Source organism: Babylonia areolata, chromosome 23 (genome assembly GCF_041734735.1).
Source record: "Babylonia areolata isolate BAREFJ2019XMU chromosome 23, ASM4173473v1, whole genome shotgun sequence".
In the NCBI taxonomy this organism is placed as follows: Eukaryota; Metazoa; Mollusca; class Gastropoda; order Neogastropoda; family Buccinidae; genus Babylonia; species Babylonia areolata.
In genome coordinates, this window is record NC_134898.1 from 17,209,220 (window position 1) to 17,232,503 (window position 23,284).

Below are 23,284 nucleotides of genomic sequence, written 5' to 3' on the forward strand. Positions count from 1 at the left end.
TTTTAAGCGCTTTTGTCACACTCTAACTACCCAGAAGTGTCAGTCATTTGTCAAACTGTAGTTGTAGCATCATGTCGCAGGATCGTCAGCAATGGACGAAGCCGAAAGATATCATGCGAACCCGAAGTCGGCAGAAGCGACGATCAAAGGAAGCGGGTGAGCAGTCTGGAGCAGACGGTTCCAAGACTGAAAGGTCCCCCGGCAACACGGACGCATTGCATCTGATGGGAGATGCAGGGAGGAAAAGGAAAAACCCCTTCGATGTGAGCTCATCGGCGACACGAAGAGCTACAGAATCGGCCGTGACGACGTCTCCAGTGTCAGCAGACGGAGACTCTACTGCAGGCGGAAGGACGGAAACGAAAGTACCCAGGTTACTTTCCGCCCTGAACAACGCAAGTCAGGTACATGTATTGTTAGTTTAATCTCCTGTCATTTCCCCGAAAACGGAGTATGACTGTCTACATGGCGGGGATAAAAATAGTCATACACGTAAAAGCCCGCTCGTGTACATACGAGTGTACGTGGGAGTTTTAGCCCACGAAGGTAAAAAAACAACAAACAAACAAAAACAAAAACAAAAACAAACTCTGTCATAGCAACCTTGTCAATGTGAATGGCTCACCATAGAAATAAAAACATAAAAGATGAACAGTCAATGGAGTGTTTTGAATGCATGTGTGTGTAAGAGAGAGAGATTGTATGATATTGATAATTTTTCCTGTTTTTGAACACTTAAGACAACAGCCTGTCAACATGTATAAATTATTCCTGTATTATGATATTGATAATTTTTCCTGTTTTTCAACACATAGAAAACAGCCTGTCAACATAATGATAAACAGATAATTCGAGAATTAGATGATAGATATGTGTATGCATAATTACATCATTTGTCTTGTATAATAATGAGGAGAAGTAGAAGAAAACAAACACTGATCATACATGTTTAGAAATGAAGATGAACAGTGATGACCAGGCAAAACAGACAAAAATGTCCAGAAGAGGAACAAACTTAATTTGAGCCTTTGCAGACTGGACATTGTGACTGGGCAGCCATTCCCCTGTCCAGCAGTATGTTCTCAACCCTTTCAAAATATTTGAAACATACAACAGCAAGTCCTCAATATGTTTTCGTTTTCAGGAAGCACAAAATGCAAAAGGAAAGAACAGTAAAGCAGCTGTACCTGCAAAGGAAGGTCAGGTTACCTCCCCCAGCATGAAGAGTCCAGACAGTGGGGCTGGAGAGATGAGCAGCAAGAGGAGACCAGCGCCCCTGTCCTCACCTGACCCTGACAGAGGGGGTGCAGGGGACACCGCCATGGCTCAGCACCAGGAAGCTGGGGACCAGGAAGCTGACCAGGTGGGTGGACACAGCACTGTGCAGAGTAACCAGGTGGGTGGACACAGCACTGTGTGGAGTAACCAGGTGGGTGGACACAGCACTGTGTGGAGTAACCAGGTGGGTGGACACAGCACTGTGTGGAGTAACCAGGTGGGTGGACACAGCACTGTGTGGAGTAACCAGGTGGGTGGACACAGCACTGTGTGAAGTAACCAGGTGGGTGGACACAGCACTGTGGAATAACCAGGCTGGTGAACACAGCGCTGTGTGAAGTAATCAGGTGGGTGGACACAGCACTGTGTGAAGTAAGCAGGTGGGTGGACACAGCACTGTGTGGAGTAAGCAGGTAGGCGGATGCTGCACTGTGCGGAGTAAGCAGGTAGGCGGATGCTGCACTGTGCGGAGTAACCAGATGGGTGGACACAGCACTGTGTGAAGTAACCAGGTGGGTGGACACAGCACTGTGTGGAGTAACCAGGTGGGTGGACACAGCACTGTGTGAAGTAACCAGGTGGATGGACACAGCACTGTGTGGAGTAACCAGGTGGGTGGACACAGCACTGTGTGGAGTAACCAGGTGGGTGGACACAGCACTGTGTGGAGTAACCAGGTGGGTGGACACAGCACTGTGTGAAGTAACCAGGTGGGTGGACACAGCACTGTGGAATAACCAGGCTGGTGAACACAGCGCTGTGTGAAGTAATCAGGTGGGTGGACACAGCACTGTGTGAAGTAAGCAGGTGGGTGGACACAGCACTGTGTGGAGTAAGCAGGTAGGCGGATGCTGCACTGTGCGGAGTAAGCAGGTAGGCGGATGCTGCACTGTGCGGAGTAACCAGATGGGTGGACACAGCACTGTGTGAAGTAACCAGGTGGGTGGACACAGCACTGTGTGGAGTAACCAGGTGGGTGGACACAGCACTGTGTGAAGTAACCAGGTGGATGGACACAGCACTGTGTGAAGTAATCAGGTGGGTGGACACAGCACTGTGTGAAGTGAAGTAACCAGGTAGATGGACACAGCACTGTGTGAAGTAACCAGGTGGATGGACACAGCACTGTGTGAAGTAACCAGGTGGGTGGACACAGCAATGTGTGGAGTAACCAGGTGGGTGGACACAGCACTGTGTGAAGTAACCAGATGGGTGGACACAGCACTGTGTGTAGTAACCAGGTGGGTGGACACAGCACTGTGTGGAGTAATCAGGTGGGTGGACACAGCACTGTGCGGAGTAACCAGGTGGGTGGACACAGCACTGTGTGAAGTAACCAGGTGGGTGGACACAGCACTGTGTGAAGTAACCAGGTGGGTGGACGCAGCACTGTGCGAAGTAAGCAGGTGGGTGGACTCAGCACTGTGCGAAGTAACCAGGTGGGTGGACACAGCACTGTGCGGAGTAATCAGGTGGGTGGACACAGCACTGTGTGGAGTAACCAGGTGGGTGGACACAGCACTGTGCGGAGTAACCATGTGGGTGGACTCAGCACTGTGCGGAGTAACCAGGTGGGTGGACACAGCACTGTGTGAAGTAACCAGGTGGGTGGACACAGCACTGTGTGGAGTAACCAGGTGGGTGGACAGTAACCAGGTGGGTGGACACAGCACTGTGTGAAGTAACCAGGTGGGTGGACACAGCACTGTGTGGAGTAACCAGGTGGGTGGACACAGCACTGTGTGAAGTAACCAGGTGGGTGGACACAGCACTGTGGAATAACCAGGCTGGTGAACACAGCGCTGTGTGAAGTAATCAGGTGGGTGGACACAGCACTGTGTGAAGTAAGCAGGTGGGTGGACATAGCACTGTGTGGAGTAAGCAGGTAGGCGGATGCTGCACTGTGCGGAGTAAGCAGGTAGGCGGATGCTGCACTGTGCGGAGTAACCAGATGGGTGGACACAGCACTGTGTGAAGTAACCAGGTGGGTGGACACAGCACTGTGTGGAGTAACCAGGTGGGTGGACACAGCACTGTGTGAAGTAACCAGGTGGGTGGACACAGCACTGTGGAATAACCAGGCTGGTGAACACAGCGCTGTGTGAAGTAATCAGGTGGGTGGACACAGCACTGTGTGAAGTAAGCAGGTGGGTGGACACAGCACTGTGTGGAGTAACCATGTGGGTGGACTCAGCACTGTGCGGAGTAAGCAGGTAGGCGGATGCTGCACTGTGCGGAGTAACCAGGTGGGTGGACACAGCACTGTGTGAAGTAACCAGGTGGGTGGACACAGCACTGTGTGGAGTAACCAGGTGGGTGGACACAGCACTGTGTGAAGTAACCAGGTGGGTGGACACAGCACTGTGGAATAACCAGGCTGGTGAACACAGCACTGTGTGAAGTAATCAGGTGGGTGGACACAGCACTGTGTGAAGTAAGCAGGTGGGTGGACACAGCACTGTGTGGAGTAACCAGGAGGGTGGACATAGCACTGTGTGAAGTGAAGTAACCAGGTGGGTGGACACAGCACTGTGCAGAGTAACCAGGTGGGTGGACACAGCACTGTGCGGAGTAACCAGGTGGGTGGACACAGCACTGTGCGGAGTAACCAGGTGGGTGGACACAGCACTGTGTTAAGTGAAGTAACCAGGTGGGTGGACACAGCACTGTGTGGAGCTATACAGGGAGGGACTGCTGTATGATGTTTCACTTTCTGAAGGAGAGGTCACTACATCACACCACATCTGCTAGGTAGATGCCTGATGGCGGCATAACCCATTGCACTTTGGCCTTGAGTGCATGCATATATTTTAAAACCTGTCAGAGTGGATTTATTCTACTGAATATTGCTAAAGGACAACATTTTTTTTGGCCATGGGTTTTTTGTCAATGTGCAAAGTGCATGCTATACATGGGACCTTGGTTTATCATCTCACTTCTGTGTGTGTGTGTGTGTGTGTAGTCACATTTTGGTGTATGTAACATAGATATAATGTTTTATGTTAACAAAATCGTTTTTGTAAAGCACCTAGAGCAGATTTCTGGATGGTGTGCTATGTAAGTATCCATTATTATTATTATTATTATTATCATCATCATCTCATCTGAATGACTAGATGCTCAGTTTGATTTTCCAGTCAAACGTGGGGGAAAGGGGGAGACCAGGATTCAAACCGAGACCCTCATTGATACTGTATTGGCAGATAAGTGTCTTAACCATTCTGCCACACTCCTAGCTATGCAATACTGTGACTGTGAGCACAGTTTTCACATTGTCAGGGTCTACAGCCCTGGAGAATAATTGCAGGAGCAATGATACATACAGTCTGGTCATATTGACAACACTGATGGAGAAATACCAGCAAGTCTGTTGATCTGACTGATTGTAATTTGTATTGATGATGATAGGATGCTTCGACAGGATGCTGACCTTCAGAAAACACACGGAAAATACTGTTCTCAAATGCAAAAAGGGCCTTTCAGTCTTAAAAGCAATGGCAACCAAAGGAATTGAACAACGCCACCTCTTCCTGCTATACCAATCACTCGTCCTCAGTGTGATCGACTACGGACTTGGGCTAACAACACCGTCTCAAAGCAACCTCCTAAAATTAGAAAGAGTCCAAAATGAAGCTATGAGGCTGATCCTTGGAACAACAAAAGACACGCCCACAGAAACCATGCGATACCTGCTTGACCTTCCTTCAGTGCAGGCCAGAAACAAGTTAGAACAGGTCAAGACCTACTTCAAAGCATTAGAAAACCCTCAAAATCCACTGCATGACGCAGTCAAAGAACCAAAAGGCAGCCGCCTAGGACGAGGAAGATCATGGATGGGGCAAGCAGAAGACACAATCCAGCTAGTATGCCGACTACAAGACCTGAAAGAAACAAAAGAATGGGAGAAAAACCCCGAAAACCTCAACCATCTATTGAACACAGCCATTTCACCCACTCTAGGAAGACATTGTCGGGAATGGCCAGAGGGCAAAACTGATGCGGAAGTGAAACTACTCATAGAAGAAAACAGTAAAGAAGAGGACATCATCATATACACAGATGGCTCAGTCACCAAAGACCAATCCGGTTGGGGATTCACTGCGAAACAAAATGGAAAAACAGTTAGGGAAGAGAATGCTGCCTACAAAGTCACAACCTCCAGCCTGACGATGGAAGTTGAAGCTGTGACACATGCCCTCCAGTGGCTATCGTCCATCCATATGCCCGGAAACCAACATGCCATGATTCTAACAGACTCAATGAACCTCATACAGAAAATTGAAAACGGAATGGGAAGCCCAGAGTGGCATAAGGCAATGCGCAACTTTCAGATAAAAAAACTCACATGGTCATACTGCCCGCGACATGCAGGTGTTAAGGGAAATGAGCGAGCTGACAGACTTGCTGGTAACGCAACACCAACAAGCGTCCTACATCTAGGAAAATCGGAAATCCTCAGAAAAGTCAAAGAATATCAAAAAGAACAGGTACAAGGCCATCACACCATCGATCGCCTCAAAGAAATAAAAGCAGAGAGAGGGAGTGGCCGTAAGTCTAACATGAAAGGTAGAGCACGATGCCTTGCTAATCAAACAAATATCGGCATCATTTCCAAACCAACATTGCGCAAATTTCTTCAAAACGGAACAGGGTTTCTGTGGGCTTTCCCAAATACAATAGACTGAGCAACACACTATACGCCACGTTCTTGGCATCAGAGATCTTTTCCCATCCCTCTTGCGGCCAGTCAGTGGCAGCCTCTGTGCGTGTGTGTATGTGTGTGTTTGTGTGCATGTGTGGGTCTGTATTTTTGAGTGCGTTTGTGCATGCGCGAGAGTGTAAGTGTACACAAGTGTCAGTAGAGGTCTGTGCACGTGCGTGTGTGTGTGTGAGGGGGAGGTGGGGGTGCGGGGGGAGGTGGGGTAGAGGATGAGGTATGTGAGTGTATGCATGCCTACACTGTGGAAGCAACAGGATATTGGAATGTGTATATATATATATATATATATATATATATATATATATATATATATAGTGTTCCCAATGGGCCTGATTTTTTGAGGGTCACTGTGACCCTTTGACTGGAATTTTTGAGGGTCATTGTCACATTTCTGAGGGTCAACAGGAAAACATACAAACAATCAATGAAGACAATTGTACAATGAAAATGAAAAGAAACCCACACCTTCTCCAAACAAGGACAGTCGAAATGCTTGAATACAATGAAAACACAGTCAACTACTTATAATGAGCACATAACCATACTCACTACTAATGAACACACAACAGCGTTTGCCTGCATCGGCAAGGGAAGTTACTCTAACACGTTTTTGGCCAGCTCAGTTTCGTCTGCTATGCACTAGCCTAAGCTTAGGCCCACGATGCGTGCTTCGCGGTTTTCCTGGAAGCCGTAAGATGCTTGTTAGTTTCAGGAAAAAGTGTGCGTCACACTGACGCACAGGGTAAAAATTTTGTGCGTCAAAGTTGTAAATCTGTGCGTCATTTACGCACATATGTACGTTTTTGGGAACACTGATATATATATATATATTTGTGTGTGTGTTTGTGTGTGCGCCGTGGAAGCTGTGATACGTAGACTAGAAATGAGTGTGTGGAGGAGGGGGGTAGAGGAGGTGCAGGGTAATGTGTGTGGTGTGTGTGTTGGAGATCATGTACGTTTATATGTATTTGACTGTGCTTTCATATCTGTGCAACTGCACGTTCGGTGCATATCTGTTATGCATGTGTGGGTGTATATGTGAATGTGTGTCTTCATGTTTTACATCTATTTGCTTATATATCATTTATTCACCTCCTTTTTTTTTTTTTTTTTTTTTTCAAGGCCTGACTAAGCGCGTTGGGTTACGCTGCTGGTCAGGCATCTGCCTGGCAGATGTGGTGTAGCATATATGGATTTGTCCGAACGCAGTGACGCCTCCTTGAGCTACTGAAACTGAAACTGATGATGATAATGACACTTCTGGTAACAGTGTGGACTGCTGATGTCAGTAGTCACTTAGGTGTACTGATATGAGTGATGTTCTTGTACTGATTACAGTTATGGCATTTTCTGTTGATACATTTAACACGGATGTACTGATGGCAAACTGCATGATTTTGATGTACTGGTGGCAGGTACGACACTAATACATTGATGATGCTGATGTACTTTTGACAGGAATGACACTGTTGTGTTGATGATGATGATAACACTGGTGAGATGACAGTAATGGCATGGATGTGATGACATTAATGTGATGGCAGTATTAATGAGGCTGACAGTTATGACATTGATGTGATTGCAGTAATAACATTAGTGTGATGGCAGCAATGGCATTGGTGTTGTGATGATTGACATAGAGGAGTACAGTGACCATGTTGTGGTGATGTTGAGAAGAAGCAGGTGTGGTGTTGATCAATACTGATGGTGAGGTGATAGTGAGTACAGTGACTGTACTGTGGTGATGTTGAGAAGAAGCAGGTGTGGTGTTGATCAATACTGATGATGAGGCGATAGGGAGTACAGTGACTGTACTGTGGTGATGTTGAGAAGAAGCAGGTGTGGTGTTGATCAATACTGGTGGTGAGGTGATAGTGAGTACAGTGACTGTACTATGGTGATGTTGAGAAGAAGCAGGTGTGGTGTTGATTAATACTGATGGTGAGGTGATAGTGAGTACAGTGACTGTACTGTGGTGATGTTGAGAAGAAGCAGGTGTGGTGTTGATCAATACTGATGATGAGGTGATGGTGAGTACAGTGACTGTACTGTGGTGATGTTGAGAAGAAACAGGTGTGGTGTTGATCAATACTGATGGTGAGGTGATAGTGAGTACAGTGACTGTAAGATAAGATAAGATAAGAATAACTTTATTATCTCCAACTGGAGAAATTTGGTCAGGTGCATTATCACAACATAAGTAAACAACATGGGGACCATAACTGTAAAAGCCAACAACAGCCCCTACAAATATTACGAAGATACAAATGTAAAAAATATCACATACATCGTTTCATACATACATCCACACACTGCAGGTAATAACTAGTATTCTTAATGTAAAAACAGAAAGAATTAAGAAACATTATTTTAATATAATTATAAACATAGCCTACTATACTGCACACTGATTATAATAGACAGATAAGATAAGAATAAAGATGAATTGCGGAAAACCACAACCAGATAATCAGCACACACCCGCACCGCACCCACCCACCCCCCACCACCACCACCCACCCCACACGTGCGGATAACTTGGTTAAACAAGAGTAATAAACATATGTTCTCAAATAAAAGCATTTCACATATTCGCTTTAAAAACATTGCAATTAATTATTACATCGTAATTATTAAACAGAAATATATTTAGAATATGGACGTTAGCATTAGACATATTCATTGTACATTCATCCTGCATATTGCACATTATTCTTCCTACATATTGCACATTCATTATGACCAGTTGTCACGTTTTAAGCTCAGTAAACACACACACACACACACACACACACACACACACCACAACTAGAACAAGGTACAGCCTATCATGCACGGACACAGTTCTCAAGAATTTAAAAGGTGGATTGAACGTGGAATAAAAGTCTTCAGAGCTCTGGATTTCAACTTAAAAGTTCTGTAGCGTCGTCCTGATGGCAATAGCTCATAATACTTTGCTAAAATATGGGTGTCGTCAGTTGCTATCTGCCTGCTTTTTTTAACCACTCGACTTTCATACAGCTCTTGCATACTAGCTTGTTTCACACCCACAATTTTACTGCATACACTCATGACATCGTTCAAAACACGCTTACTCCTCACTCCCAAACTTCCATACCAGCACATAAATGAAACTGTAAGCACGGACTCGATACAACATCGATAATAACTTTGAAGAATATTTGAATTTATACCAACATTTCTAAGCTTCTGTAAACAAAATATTCTAGATTGACATTTCTTAAGAATGGAATCAACATTTCTGTCAAAAGTCAGCTTATTGTCTAAGATGGTCCCTAAATATCTATATTCATTGACCCTCTCCACTGTTTGACCATCAATAACAAGGTCAGCTACAGGCAAGGGGTCTTTCCGAAAATCTATTAACATTTCTTTTGTTTTCAATACGTTGAGATCCAGATAGTTTTTCTCACACCAGGAACAGAACTTTCTAATTTCACTGAAATAAATAGCATCAGAGTTGGACAGATCTTCAATTGCTGAATCATCAGAATATTTTATGACAGGAGTTTCCTCCGTGCCTCTGCAGTCTTTTGTGTACAGTGTAAAAAGAACAGGGGACAGCACTGTACCTTGGGGTGCACCAGTAGAAGTAGATTTTAGAGAAGAGTGGGCAGAATGAAAGCAGACGGACTGAGTTCTATTGAGAAGAAAACTTACTATCCAAAGATACTGTACTGTGGTGATGTTGAGAAGAAGCAGGTGTGGTGTTGATCAATACTGATGGTGAGGTGATAGTGAGTACAGTGACTGTACTGTGGTGATGTTGAGAAGAAGCAGGTGTGGTGTTGATTAATACTGATGATGAGGTGATAGGGAGTACAGTGACAGTGTTGTGGTGATGTTGAGAAGAACAAGGTGTGGTGTTGATTAATACTGATGATGAGGCGATAGGGAGTACAGTGACAGTGTTGTGGTGATGTTGAGAAGAACAAGGTGTGGTGTTGATTAATACTGATGATGAGGCGATAGGGAGTACAGTGACAGTGTTGTGGTGATGTTGAGAAGAAGCAGGTATGGTGTTGGTTAATACTGATGGAGAGGTGAGAGGGAGGTGAAGGCAGCACAGTGACAGTGACAGCGTGGTCTGTGGACAGAGCAGGGAGGGGGTTCCCTTGGACTGGAGCCTGAAGGCCAAGCTGAGGATTGTGTTGGACACGGACCTGCTGCCTGCCTCCCGCCTGGCTGACGACCGCAACGCGGCGCTGACCCGCTTCATGCTGATGGAGCCGTCCCCTCACCGCAAAGCGGGGGCCCTGTCAGGGTTTGTGCACAGCCGGCCTCTGGTATGTGTCTGATACGCCACCTGGGCAGGGTTACATAGGGCGATCTTTGCAGCGCTATGTTTGCTTAGAGTTAAGAATGTTCCTAAGTATCAGGAATTTACTGTTGAGTTAGGAACATTCTTAATGATAAGCAAATTTACCGCTGCAAAGTTCGCTCATACAACCCACCCCTGGTCCTTTGCTCTAAACTCATGCCATGTGAATGATGACAGTGTCAGTTTCTCAAGGAGGCATCACTGCGTTCAGACAGATCCATTTATGCTGCACCACATCTGCTAGGCAGATGCCTGACCGGCAGCATAACCCAACGTGTTTAGTCTGGCCTTGAGTGCATGCATATATATTTATGAACCTTTCAGAGTGGATACATTTTCTTATACATGTTTTTACCAGAGGACAACACTCTTGTTGCCATGGGTTCTTTTTCAGTGCACCAAATGCACAGTGCACTTGGAACCTTGGTTTATCATCTCATCCGAATGACTAGACACTCAGTTTGATTTTCCTGTCAAACTTGGGTAAAAGGGCGAGATTAGGATTCAGACCTAGTCCCACTCAGATTCTCTGTATCGGCAGATGAGCGTCTTAACCATTCTGCCACCCTCAGTGAATAAAAACCAGAACAATGATAATGATTATTGTAATAATAATAATGATGATGATGATGAATTTATTCATATAGCACAAAATCTTGTGCAGAAACACACCAAAGCCACACCATGTGAATGATAATAATGATAGTAGTAATAATGGTGATAGAGATAAATATCTATATAGCACTAAATCTTGTGCAGAAACAAAGCTCTTTCACAATCATGCATAACTGAAACAACAGGATGAAAAACAAAACTTGTGTGTGTGTGTGTGTGTGTGTACATACATATACATATACATATATAGACACACACATGTGCTTGTGTTTCACTCTGTGTGTGTGTGTGTTGTTTGTGTGTGTGTGTGTGTCAGCATGAGGAAGGCAGTGCAGCAGATGGGGAACGGATGCTGTATTACCTGCGGCAGTGCTGTCATTACTGGGTCACCCCTTCCCTGCCCGGCTTCCCCGCCTTCCCCCGCATCCTCCCCCCATCCGCCTTCAGGTCAGCCCGCACTCGCAGACGCACAGCTTTTATGGTATTGTATTGTATTGTATTGTATTGCATTACTTTTTGTCGCAACAGGTTTCTCTGTGATTGAATTTCACCAGTGAAGCGCCACCCTTTTTTTTTTTTTTTCACTTCATTTTTCTGTCTGCAGGTGTATTAGTTTTTCCAATCAAAGTTTTACTGTTGTACAGCTTCTCTCCTCTACACTCTTCCCACAGCCATCTCTTTATTTCTTTGCGTTCTGCTGTCTGGCCATCTCTCTGTCTGGCTGTCTGGGTGTCTCTTCCCGCCCCCCCTCCAGCCCCCCACACCCACCCCCCTCCCTGCCTTCTCTCTCTGTCCTGAAAATGTATAAAAAGAATTCCTCCCTCCCTTCTCCCACTCCTTACTCTCTGTAACAATCATCTGTGTGCAGTCTGTGGATTAACACTTGTCTGTGTAGCTCTGTTACTATAATTGGTGTACAGTCTGTGGATCAATGTTTCTCTATGCATTCCTGTCTGTTACTATAATTGTTGTGCTGTCTGTGGATTAACACTTCTCTGTGCATCCCTGTCTGTTACTATAATTGGTGTGCTGTCTGTGGATTAACACTTCTCTGTGCATCCCTGTTCTATAATTTGTGTACAGTCTGTGTATTAACACTTCTCTGTGCATCCCTGTCTGTTACTATAATTTGTGTGCTATCTGTGGATTAACACTTCTCCATGCATTCCTGTCTGTTACTATAATTTGTGTGCTATCTGTGGATTAACACTTCTCTGCGCATCCCTGTCTGTAACTATAATTTGTGTGCTATCTGTGGATCAACGTTTCTCTATGCATCCCTGTCTGTTACTATAATTGGTGTACAGTCTGTGGATCAACGTTTATGCATCCCTGTCTGTTACTATAATTGGTGTGCTGTCTGTGGATTAATACTTCTCTGTGTATCTCTGTTCTATAATTTGTGTACAGTCTGTGTATTAACACTTCTCTGTGCATCCCTGTCTGTAACTATAATTTGTGTGCAGTCTGTGGATTAACATTTCTGTGTGCATCCCTGTCTGTTACTATAATTTGTGTGCTATCTGTGGATTAACACTTCTCCATGCATTCCTGTCTGTTACTATAATTGGTGTGCAGTCTGTGGATTAACACTTCTCTGCGCATCCCTGTCTGTTACTATAATTTGTGTGCTGTCTGTGGATTAACACTTCTCTGTGCATCCCTGTCTGTTACTATAATTTGTGTGCTGTCTGTGGATTAACACTTCTCTGTGCATCCCTGTCTGTTACTATAATTTGTGTGCTGTCTGTGGATTAACACTTCTCCATGCATCCCTGTCTGTTACTATAATTGGTGTGCTGTCTGTGGATTAATACTTCTCTGTGTATCTCTGTTCTATAATTTGTGTACAGTCTGTGTATTAACACTTCTATGTGCATCCCTGTCTGTTACTATAATTTGTGTGCTATCTGTGGATTAACACTTCTCCATGCATTCCTGTCTGTTACTATAATTTGTGTGCTGTCTGTGGATTAATACTTCTCTGTGTATCTCTGTTCTATAATTTGTGTACAGTCTGTGTATTAACACTTATCTGTGCATCCCTGTCTGTTACTATAATTTGTGTGCTATCTGTGCATTAACACTTCTCTGCGCATCCCTGTCTGTTACTATAATTTGTGTGCTATCTGTGGATCAACATTTCTCTGTGTATCTCTGTTTGTTACTATAATTGGTATGTAGTCTCAGGATTCACACTTCTCTGTGTGTCTGTGTTATTTATTGTGTATGTGTGTTTTGTGTGCACAGATTCTGAGTGAACATTAATGGATGAAAATGTATACTTACAAATGATGAGTGGTGTGTGTGTTGGACTGACTGTATAAGTGTTCAACAGGCTGTGTGGATGTCATGTGTGTTGGATTGATTGTATTTATAAGTGTTCAACAGGCTGTGTGGATGTCATGTGTGTTACACTGATTGCATTTATAAGTGTTCAACAGGCTGTGTGGATGTCATGTGTGTTGGATTGATTGTATTTATAAGTGTTCAACAGGCTGTGTGGATGTCATGTGTGTTTGATTGATTGCATTTATAAGTGTTCAGCAGGCTGTGTGGATGTCATGTGTGTTACACTGATTGTATTTATAAGTGTTCAACAGGCTGTGTGGATGTCTTGTGTGTTGGACTGACTGTATAAGTGTTCAACAGGCTGTGTGGATGTCATGTGTGTTGGATTGATTGTATTTATAAGTGTTCAACAGGCTGTGTGGATGGTGTGTGCAGGGACCACACCTCTCTAGAGCTGGCTGACAAACCAGAGCTACAGAAGGCACTGCACAAGAACTGGTAAGTTTGTCACACCAACTCATCCAGTGCATTAGATATAATTTTGCATGCAGCACAAAATTGCTACCAGATCACACCATCACCAAGACATCCAAAGCATCGTATGTGAATCCCATGCAGCACAAAGCCACCATACCACATTATCGTGAACACATCATCATGAACGCATCCATTGTGTCATGCCATAAATCACATACTACACAACAAAACTACCAACAAAATTGATTGACGTGTTGTGTGAAACAGTGTGGAGACCTTTGGGTTAGTGTACAACATGATTGATGTGTTGTGTGACACAGAGTGGAGACCTTTGGGTGATTGATGTGTTGTGTGAGACAGGGTGGAGACCTTGGAGTCGGTGTACAACATGATTGATGTGTTGTGTGAAACAGGGTGGAGACTTTTGGGTCAGTGTACAACATGATTGATGTGTTGTGTGACACAGGGTGGTGACCTTTGTGTTAGTGTACAGCATGATTGATGTGTCGTGTGACTCAGGGTGGAGACCTTTGGGTCGGTGTACAACATGATTGATGTGTTGTGTGACACAGGGTTGAAACTTTGGGTTGGTGTACAACATGATTGGTGTGTTGTGTGACACAGGGTGGAGACCTTTGGGTCGGTGTACAACATGATTGATGTGTTGTGTGACACAGAGTGGAAACTTTGGGTCGGTGTACAACATGATTGATGTGTTGTGTGACACAGGGTGGAGACCTTTGGGTCGGTGTACAACATGATTGATGTGTGACACAGGGTGGAGACCTTTGGGTCGGAGTACAACATGATTGGTGTGCTGTGCGAAACAGGGTGGAGACCTTTGGGTCGGTGTACAACATGATTGATGTGTTGTGTGACACAGGGTGGTGACCTTTGTGTTAGTGTACAGCACGATTGATGTGTCGTGTGACTCAGGGTGGAGACCTTTGGGTCGGTGTACAACATGATTGGTGTGTTGTGTGACACAGGGTGGAGACCTTTGGGTCGGTGTACAACATGATTGATGTGTGACACAGGGTGGAGACCTTTGGGTCGGAGTACAACATGATTGGTGTGCTGTGCGAAACAGGGTGGAGACCTTTGGGTCGGTGTACAACATGATTGATGTGTTGTGTGACACAGGGTGGAGACCTTTGGGTCGGTGTACAACATGATTGATGTGTTGTGTGACACAGGGTGGAGACCTTTGGGTCGGTGTACAACATGATTGATGTGTTGTGTGACACAGGGTGGAGATCTTTGGGTTAGTGTACAACATGATTGATGTGTTGTGTGACACAGGGTGGATACTTTTGGGTCAGTGTACAACATGATTGATGTGTTGTGTGACACAGGATGGTGACCTTTGGGTCGGTGTACAACATGATTGATGTGTTGTGTGACACAGGGTGGTGAGTTTCGGGTCGGTGTACAACATGATTGATGTGTTGTGTGACACAGGGTGGAGATCTTTGGGTCGGTGTACAGCATGATTGATGTGTTGTGTGACACAGGGTGGATACTTTTGGGTCAGTGTACAACATGATTGATGTGTTGTGTGACACAGGATGGTGACCTTTGGGTCGGTGTACAACATGATTGATGTGTTGTGTGACACAGGGTGGTGAGTTTCGGGTCGGTGTACAACATGATTGATGTGTTGTGTGACACAGGGTGGAAACTTTGGGTCGGTGTACAACATGATTGGTGTGTTGTGTGACACAGGGTGGAAACATTGGGTCAGTGTACAACATGATTGATGTGTTGTGTGACACAGGGTGGAGACCTTTGGGTCGGTGTACAACATGATTGATGTGTTGTGTGACACAGGGTGGTGAGTTTCGGGTCGGTGTACAACATGATTGATGTGTTGTGTGACACAGGGTGGAAACTTTGGGTCGGTGTACAACATGATTGGTGTGTTGTGTGACACAGGGTGGTAACCATTGGGTCAGTGTACAACATAATTGATGTGTTGTGTGACACAGGGTGGAGAGTTTTGGGTCGGTGTATGAGCAGCTGAAGACGGACCAGTGTCCATACTTCTACGTGTGCTGCCAGCAGTTCACGGCGTTGTTCTTTGTGCACACTGCAGGGGGCAGGAAGGTGTCTGCCTGTATCACTCCCACCACCAGGGGTCTCCGGCAGGCACTGCTGCGTGAAGGTCAGGGTCTGTAGGTAACACGTGTGGAGGGGGGTGGGGGTGTTGTGTGTGCGTTTGGCATGTTTATGGTGTGTGTCCTGTAAGGTGGTTCAGAGATCTGATAGTGTGACAATGTGTGTCATGTAAGCTGGTTCAGAGAGATGTTGATGGTGTGACAATGTGTGTCCTGTAAGCTGGTTCAGAGAGATGTTGATGGTGTGACAATGTGTGTCCTGTCAGGTGGTTCAGAGAGATGTTGATGGTGTGACAATGTGTGTCCTGCAAGGTGGTTCAGAGAGATGTTGATGGTGTGACAATGTGTGTCCTGCAAGGTGGTTCAGAGAGATGTTGATGGTGTGACAATGTGTGTTCTGTAAGGTGTGACAGGGTGTGTCCTGTAAGGTGTGACAAGGTGTGTCCTGTAAGGTGTTACAATGTGTGTCCTGTAAGGTGTGACAATGTGTGTCCTGTAAGGTGTGACAAGGTGTGTCCTGTGAGGTGTGACAAGGTGTGTTCTGTAAGGTGTGACAAGGTGTGTCCTGTAAGGTGTGACAATGTGTGTCCTGCAGGGGTGGAGTACACCTTGCCCTATCAGACCGCCCACACCACACAGCGCACCACTGCTGCCGGGAAGAAAAACACTGGCAGGTATACTGATGATAATGTTGATGTTAATTTATGGTAATTATATGGCCCAAACTCTCTGTGAAGTAGGCTTCAGGTACCTCCCATGAAACATACATACCAACAGTACATGACAGCATACATATACAGAGAGAAAGAGAGAGAGAGAGGGGGGAAAAAATACATTGAATATGCCTCACGCACACATGCACTCACATGCACACACACAAATAAACTCACTGTACATAGATCACACGTGTACACTAGCATGTGTGTGTGATTGTTTCCTGTGCTCTTGTGGGTATGTGGAGACTGTCCATGATGTCAGTCATGCACACACACACTCTCACAGACATGTAACATTTTGCGTGTATAACAGTTTCGTTCATTTTCCCTGCCATGTAGGCAGCCATACTCCATTTTGGGGGTGTGTTATTGTTTCCATAACCCACAGAACACTGACATGGATTACAGGATCTTTAACGTGCGTATTTGATCTGTGTGTGCATACACATGAAGGGGATTCAGACACTAGCAGGTCTGCACGTATGTTGACCTGGAAGATTGGAAAAACCTCCACCCCATCCCACCTGGTGCAACAGGGATCAAACTCAGAAAACCGGGGCAAGGATCCAGTGCTCTGACCATTCGACCACCGCACCCGTTTCTCCAGCTTTCTGTCTTTCTACGTGTATTTCTAAGTTTCGTTTTGATTCAGAGTGATGCATGTGTTTGAATGTCTGGTGTGAAAGGGTTTTCATTTCTCTTTGCACTGTATTCAGTGCTGTATAAATACATGTATGATTATAGGAGAAAAAACCGTTACTGTTGATATGACTAGTAGTGGTTCTGAGTGTTGAGAGATTTCTCTTCTCAGGACTCCAGATCCTCCTCATGTTCCATGCATTCTGTTGCCTAGCCAAGGTGAGGGTGACAACGACGATGATGACGAGGATGATGAAGATGATGACACGGACATCACATCGACAGATGAAGGTGCATCGATGTGGCTGCGTGATGTGGGGCTGGATCAGAAGTGCTTCCCCACGCTACAGCCCAGCAAGGTCAAGATGTATCCTGCAACATATACACCTCAATTTCCCCACCCTACAACCCAGCAAAGTCAAGATGTATCGTGAAAAATATACACCTCAATTTCCCCACTCTACAACCCAGCAAAGTCAAGATGTATCATGAAAAATATACACCTCAATTTCCCCACCCTACAACCCAACAAGGTCAAGATGTATTCTCCAAAATACACACCTCAATTTCCCCACCCTACAACCCAACAAAGTCAAGATGTATCATGAAAAATATACACCTCAATTTCCCCACCCTACAACCCAACAAGGTCAAGATGTATTCTCCAAAATACACACCTCAATTTCCCCACCCTACAACCCAGCAAAGTCAAGATGTATCATGAAAAATATACACCTCAATTTCCCCACCCTACAACCCAACAAAGTCAAGATGTATCATGAAAAATATACATCTCAATTTCCCCACCCTACAGCCCAACAAAGTCCAGATGTGTCATGAAAAATATACACCTCAATTTCCCCATCCTACAACCCAGCAAAGTCAAGATGTATCGTGAAAAATATACACCTCAATTTCCCCACCCTACAACCCAGCAAAGTCAAGATGTATCGTGAGAAATATACACCTCAATTTCCCCACCCTACAACCCAGCAAAGTCAAGATGTATCATGAGAAATATACACCTCAGTTGAATGTGTTTGATAACTTACTGAAAAACGTATATAAAACAGAAGAAATGGAATGCTTTTGTTAAATTCTGTTGAATTTCTCACAAATTTGGCATTACTATTAGGAAATAATTGACACTGAAGAAAATTAAAAACAAATCGTATGCCTTTCGAAAAAAAACCACAAAAAAAACACACCCAAAACAACAACTAAAAACCAAACGTTTCAGTCATGGAAGAAAAAATAATGGATTATGTACTTTGTGATTAATACGTATCTGATGCATGTGTATATTATGCTGCACAATTATTCAAAAAGAATGGTTTCATTATTCTATGTAGTGGCATCCATTTCCCTTAATTTTTTTGTTAGAAACTGATGAATATTTTTATAATCTTTTCTGGACTGCATAATTGGGCGTTCTTACTATGTTGTACACTTTTTTTTTTTTTGCACCTAGGACCTGTCAGCTGCCGATTGTTTTCTTGGTTTTTCTTACCTGTTGTTAGGAATAATTTTGTGCATACTATTACTTTGTCATATATACATGACTGGTCAGGTCAGAGGTTGTCCTGTGCTACTGGTAACCATGTAACTCAGTACTCCCAGCCACATGAGGGCTGTGGGGAAGTTTCGGAGGGATAGTACCCATGCCTTTTATGGCCAAAAAAAGTATTCAAAAAAGCAAAAGCAATAGACTCCTTGACTGCGGGGCAGCCAGCGTGAGGGGTACCAGCAGGTGGACGGTCGCAGGGAGTCCCTGGTGCTGTGTCAGGGGCGGGAGGTTCAAGCCCTCTACAACTTCCTCCTCAACACGCGTCAGTGTGTGGCGGCCACGGGGCCACAGGCCGGCATCCCCCCCTCCATCCTCGCCCCCTCCCACTTCCTGGGAGCAACGCTGAAGAGCAACCAGGTACCTCATTTCTGTCGGGGGGTGTCCACCCCCCCAGCCCCCCAACCACCCCATCCCCCACTCAGCTCTAACCCGACACACCCTCCATCACTGTCTCCGCCCCACACTCTACCGACTACCCCCACAGTCACACCACACCAGTCCCCTGCCTGGGATTGACTGTGTCAGTGTGTGTGAATTTGTTTCAGTTTTTCAAGGAGGTGTCACTGCGTTTGAACAGATCCATACATGCTACACCACATTTTAGGTAGATGTCTAACCAGCAGCGTAACCCATTGCGCAAGTCTGGCTTTGAGTGTTTGCATTATGTATATTTGTGTATGTATCGGAGTGGATTTATTTGACAGAATTTTACCAGAGGGCAGCCCAAGTGCGTGCTGCACACAGGACCTTGGTTTATCATATCATCTGAATGACTAGATGCTCAGTTTGATTTTCCAGTCAAACTTGGGAGAAAGTGCAAGACCAGGATTCAAACACAGACTGTCACAGACACTATTGGCAGATAAGCACCTCCGTCCTGGTAGGTGTGGAAAAATCTCCATTGGGATGAGACTGTTGAGAGTGAGTAGCCTTTGGACGCACACATGTCTTCCAATTGAATTGATAAAGATATACGAAAAACAAATAAAACTGCACGCAGGAAAAAATACAAATAAAATGGGTGGCGCTGTAGTATAGCGACACACTCTCCCTGGGGAGAGCAGCCCGAATTTCACACAGAGAAATCTGTTGTGATAAAAAGAAATACAAATATTGTGTGTTCATGTTTTGATTACAGTGTCAGTCCCTGGCTCTTTCTCTGTCTCTTCAGCTTGATCTCTGCATGTCAGCTTCTCTGCAGGGTGTGTGTGAAGTGAACGGCGTGTTAGAACCCTGTGACATGCTTCAGTCATGGACTTTGACATTGGGCTTTAGTCATGGACTTTGGACTTCATCATGGAATTTGATTTTAGACTTGAGTCACAGACTTTTGACTTAGGCTTCAGTCATGAACTTTGGCTTTGGACTGACTTTGGACTTGAGTCATGGACTTAGAGCAAATCATGCAAGCCAGTTGAATACCCTTTTGTGTGCTGTTGTCTGTACATGTGTGTGTGTGTGTGTGTGTGTGCGTGTGTGTGTGTGTGTTGGTCAGATCCAGCACTCCCTGGCCAAAGTGTCTGGGGGGTCCTTGACGGACACCAGGCATGTGATGGAGATCTCAGGCCCCCTGATGCCGCACCAGCTGCTGAACATCAGTGCCTTGCTGCAGGACCACCCGGGCCTGATGGCCCACCTGTCCCTCAACACCCACCAGCCCTCAGTGCCCCTCAACATTCCACACACTCCGCCCCCAGTCCTCGTTCAGGGCACGTCAAGCACCGGCCACACCGTACCTCCCTCAGCCACACCGTCGCCAGGTTCTGGGGACACCAACACCGCTTTCTCCCCAAGCTGGGGCCCCGCACAGGGGTTGAGGTCTGACCCCCGCAGTCAGCAAGGTCAGGGGTCAGGCACAGCACAGCACGCTGGGGGTCAGGTCACAGTTCACAGCAGACAGAGGTCAGAGTGTGACTCTGTGGACCACAGCCACTGCAGCTGTTACTGTGCTTTATACCGTGGCCTTCACCCCAGTGTGCGTCATCGTCTGGCCACACCCACCACCCTGCCCCCAGACACTGCCCTCAGGGAAATCCACTGTCAGGCCGGTGTGCTCACATGGGACAGCTGATAGTGCCTTGTGCCAGCAAGGCTTTCGGTACAGGTGTCACAAATCAGCTGTGCCAAACTGGTAGACTGACATGGGACAGTTGATAGTGCCTTGTGCCAGCAAGGCTTTCGGTACAGGTGTCACAAATCAGCTGTGCCAAACTGGTAGACTGACATGGGACAGCTGATAGTGCTTTGTGCCAGCAAGGCTTTTGGTACAGGTGTCACAAATCAGTTGTGCCAAACTGGTAGACTGACAGGGGACAGCTGATAGTGCTTTGTGCCAGCAAGGCTTTCGGTACAGGTGTCACAAATCAGCTGTGCCAAACTGGTAAACTGACATGGGACAGCTGATAGTGCCTTGTGCCAGCAAGGCTTTCGGTACAGGTGTCACAAATCAGCTGTGCCAAACTGGTAGACTGACATGTAGACTGACATGGGACAGCTGATACTGCTTTGTGCCAGCAAGGCTTTCTGTACAGGTGTCACAAATCAGCTGTGCCAAACTGGTAGACTGACATGGGACAGCTGATAGCGCTTTGTGCCAGCAAGGCTTTAGGTACAGGTGTCACAAATCAGCTGTGTGAAACTGGTAGACTGACAGGGGACAGCTGATAGTGCTTTGTGGTATATGGAACAGACATGACTCAGATTTGTGCTAAAGAGGTGTAGTGACATTGGGCAGCTACCTGCACATGAAAGGAAAACCCAATGCCATCTAGCAGACTGTGACAGTAAGGTGGCCTGCAGGCCCATCATGTGGGGGACAGGGGGGTGGGGTCAGCGAGAGACATTGGTCCTGCCTGTCCACCACTGGGCTTGGGGGCTCAGCAAGGCACAGTGTGTGGCATGGTGCTTTCCCTGACACCACAAGGACAGGAAGGCAGACCGCGCTGGTCTGTGAAGTGACTCATTTACTTCTCTCTCTGTCTCTCTTTATCTCTTTTTTTCTTTGTGTTTTTTTTCTCTTTCAAACATGTTTTCACTGTGATAAGAATCAATGTGAAGAAGCATAATGAAAATTTGGGGGGGGGGACACCAGGTAGCAGTGGCTGCCTCGAGTTGGATTCAGTGAGAGACAGAAGGAACACGCTTTAGCAGTCATTTTCACTCCAACCCTGTAGAACACACACACACGCATGCATGCACACTATATGCTCCTTGTGTCAATGGGCTGCAACTTCCACGTTCACTTGTAAGTACAAGTGGCCATTTATACCCAGCCATGTAGGCAGCCATACTCCATTTTGGGGGTGCCATTACATGCTGCAGAGCCTTGCCTGTTGCAGCACAGGGGAGAGGGGTGTTTATTGTGGAATTCATTGCCAGTTTGACAGTCATTTTGAATCTGACAAATGGCAAAAGAACTGGGACCGTTTTATGTGGCTTGACTTTTCTTCTTTTTTTTTAACTTTGGTGTGTCTCCGACTTTGTTGACTTTTAAGAAGTTTGACAAATGAAATGGGAATAGAAGCTTACAAATGTCTTGTGACAAAGCATAACACAATACAGTGCAACAATGTTGATGTGTGGTGACTGCATTCGGGGGACCATGGTGGAGAATGCCCGTCAGTCATGCTCACGCCATCTTTGCTTAGCTACTGGTCACAAAATGTTTGTTTACAATTCTGGAACTGGATCAGCTGCATCATTTATTAATTTTACTCTTTTATTTGTTTTGTTGTTTTTTGTTTTGTTTTGTTTTTGTTTATTTTTAATAATGGTAATCTATGAGGAACAATATTGGGTGCTATTTGGATTTTAAACAAATCATTGTTTAAGTTTTATAGGTTGTTTGTCATATATGAAATTTTTTTGCATTTTTTGTTTTTAATTCCAACACTTGTATTGACACGTTTTTATGAGAATGGTTGGGATTTTTTTTTTTTTTTTTTTTTTTTTTTTTTTTTAAGGGAGACAATTGCCCAATTTCTACTGAACTGAAAGTAGTCATTGCCCCTGTCAGATTTGTTAGCCTGTTTACTTTCAGTTGAAATACAAGTTGGCCAAAACTGATCCCCACCACCCCACGCCCCCAACATATAGAGTGTAGAATTTGTTACAATATATACAGTGTAGCATGACTCCCTGTTACAACATATACTGTGTAGCATGACACTGTTGTTACAACATATACAGTGTAGCATGACACTGTTGTTACAACATACACAGTGTAGCATGACCCCCTGTTGTTACAACAGATACAGTGTAGCATGACACTCTGTTGTTACAACAGATACAGTGTAGCTTGACCCCCTGTTGTTACAACAGATACAGTGTAGCATGACACTCTCTTGTTACAACATATAGTGTAGCATGACACTGTTGTTACACCATATACAGCGTAGCATGACTCCCCTGTTGCAACAGATAAGTGTAGCATGACACTGTTGTTACAACAGATACAGTGTAGCTTGACACTGTTGTTACAACACATACAGTGTAGCTTGACACACTGTTCAACAGATACAG

At 45.2% G+C, this 23,284-nt stretch overlaps 1 protein-coding gene across 1 annotated transcript; it reads left to right on the plus strand.

Annotated features, from left to right (window-relative positions):
* Positions 1-71: 71 nt before the first annotated feature.
* LOC143297604 (protein downstream neighbor of son homolog) lies at positions 72-20,834 on the plus strand. Its single transcript, XM_076610020.1, has 10 exons — positions 72-404; positions 1,145-1,363; positions 10,117-10,305; positions 11,272-11,402; positions 13,683-13,745; positions 15,713-15,888; positions 16,437-16,515; positions 17,411-17,563; positions 18,925-19,120; positions 20,259-20,834. The coding sequence occupies exons 1-10, from the start codon at positions 72-74 to the stop codon at positions 20,832-20,834; spliced, it is 2,115 nt and encodes a 704-aa protein (XP_076466135.1).
* Positions 20,835-23,284: the final 2,450 nt, after the last annotated feature.

Bases quoted from the DNA above. Each gene is read 5' to 3' on its own strand.
- LOC143297604 (XM_076610020.1), top strand. From the start codon at position 72: ATGTCGCAGGATCGTCAGCAATGGACGAAGCCGAAAGATATCATGCGA. The intron at 17,564-18,924 runs GTATCCTGCAAC...ACTGCGGGGCAG, and splicing joins CAGCCCAGCAAGGTCAAGAT to CCAGCGTGAGGGGTACCAGC. The intron at 19,121-20,258 runs GTACCTCATTTC...TGTGTTGGTCAG, and splicing joins CAACGCTGAAGAGCAACCAG to ATCCAGCACTCCCTGGCCAA.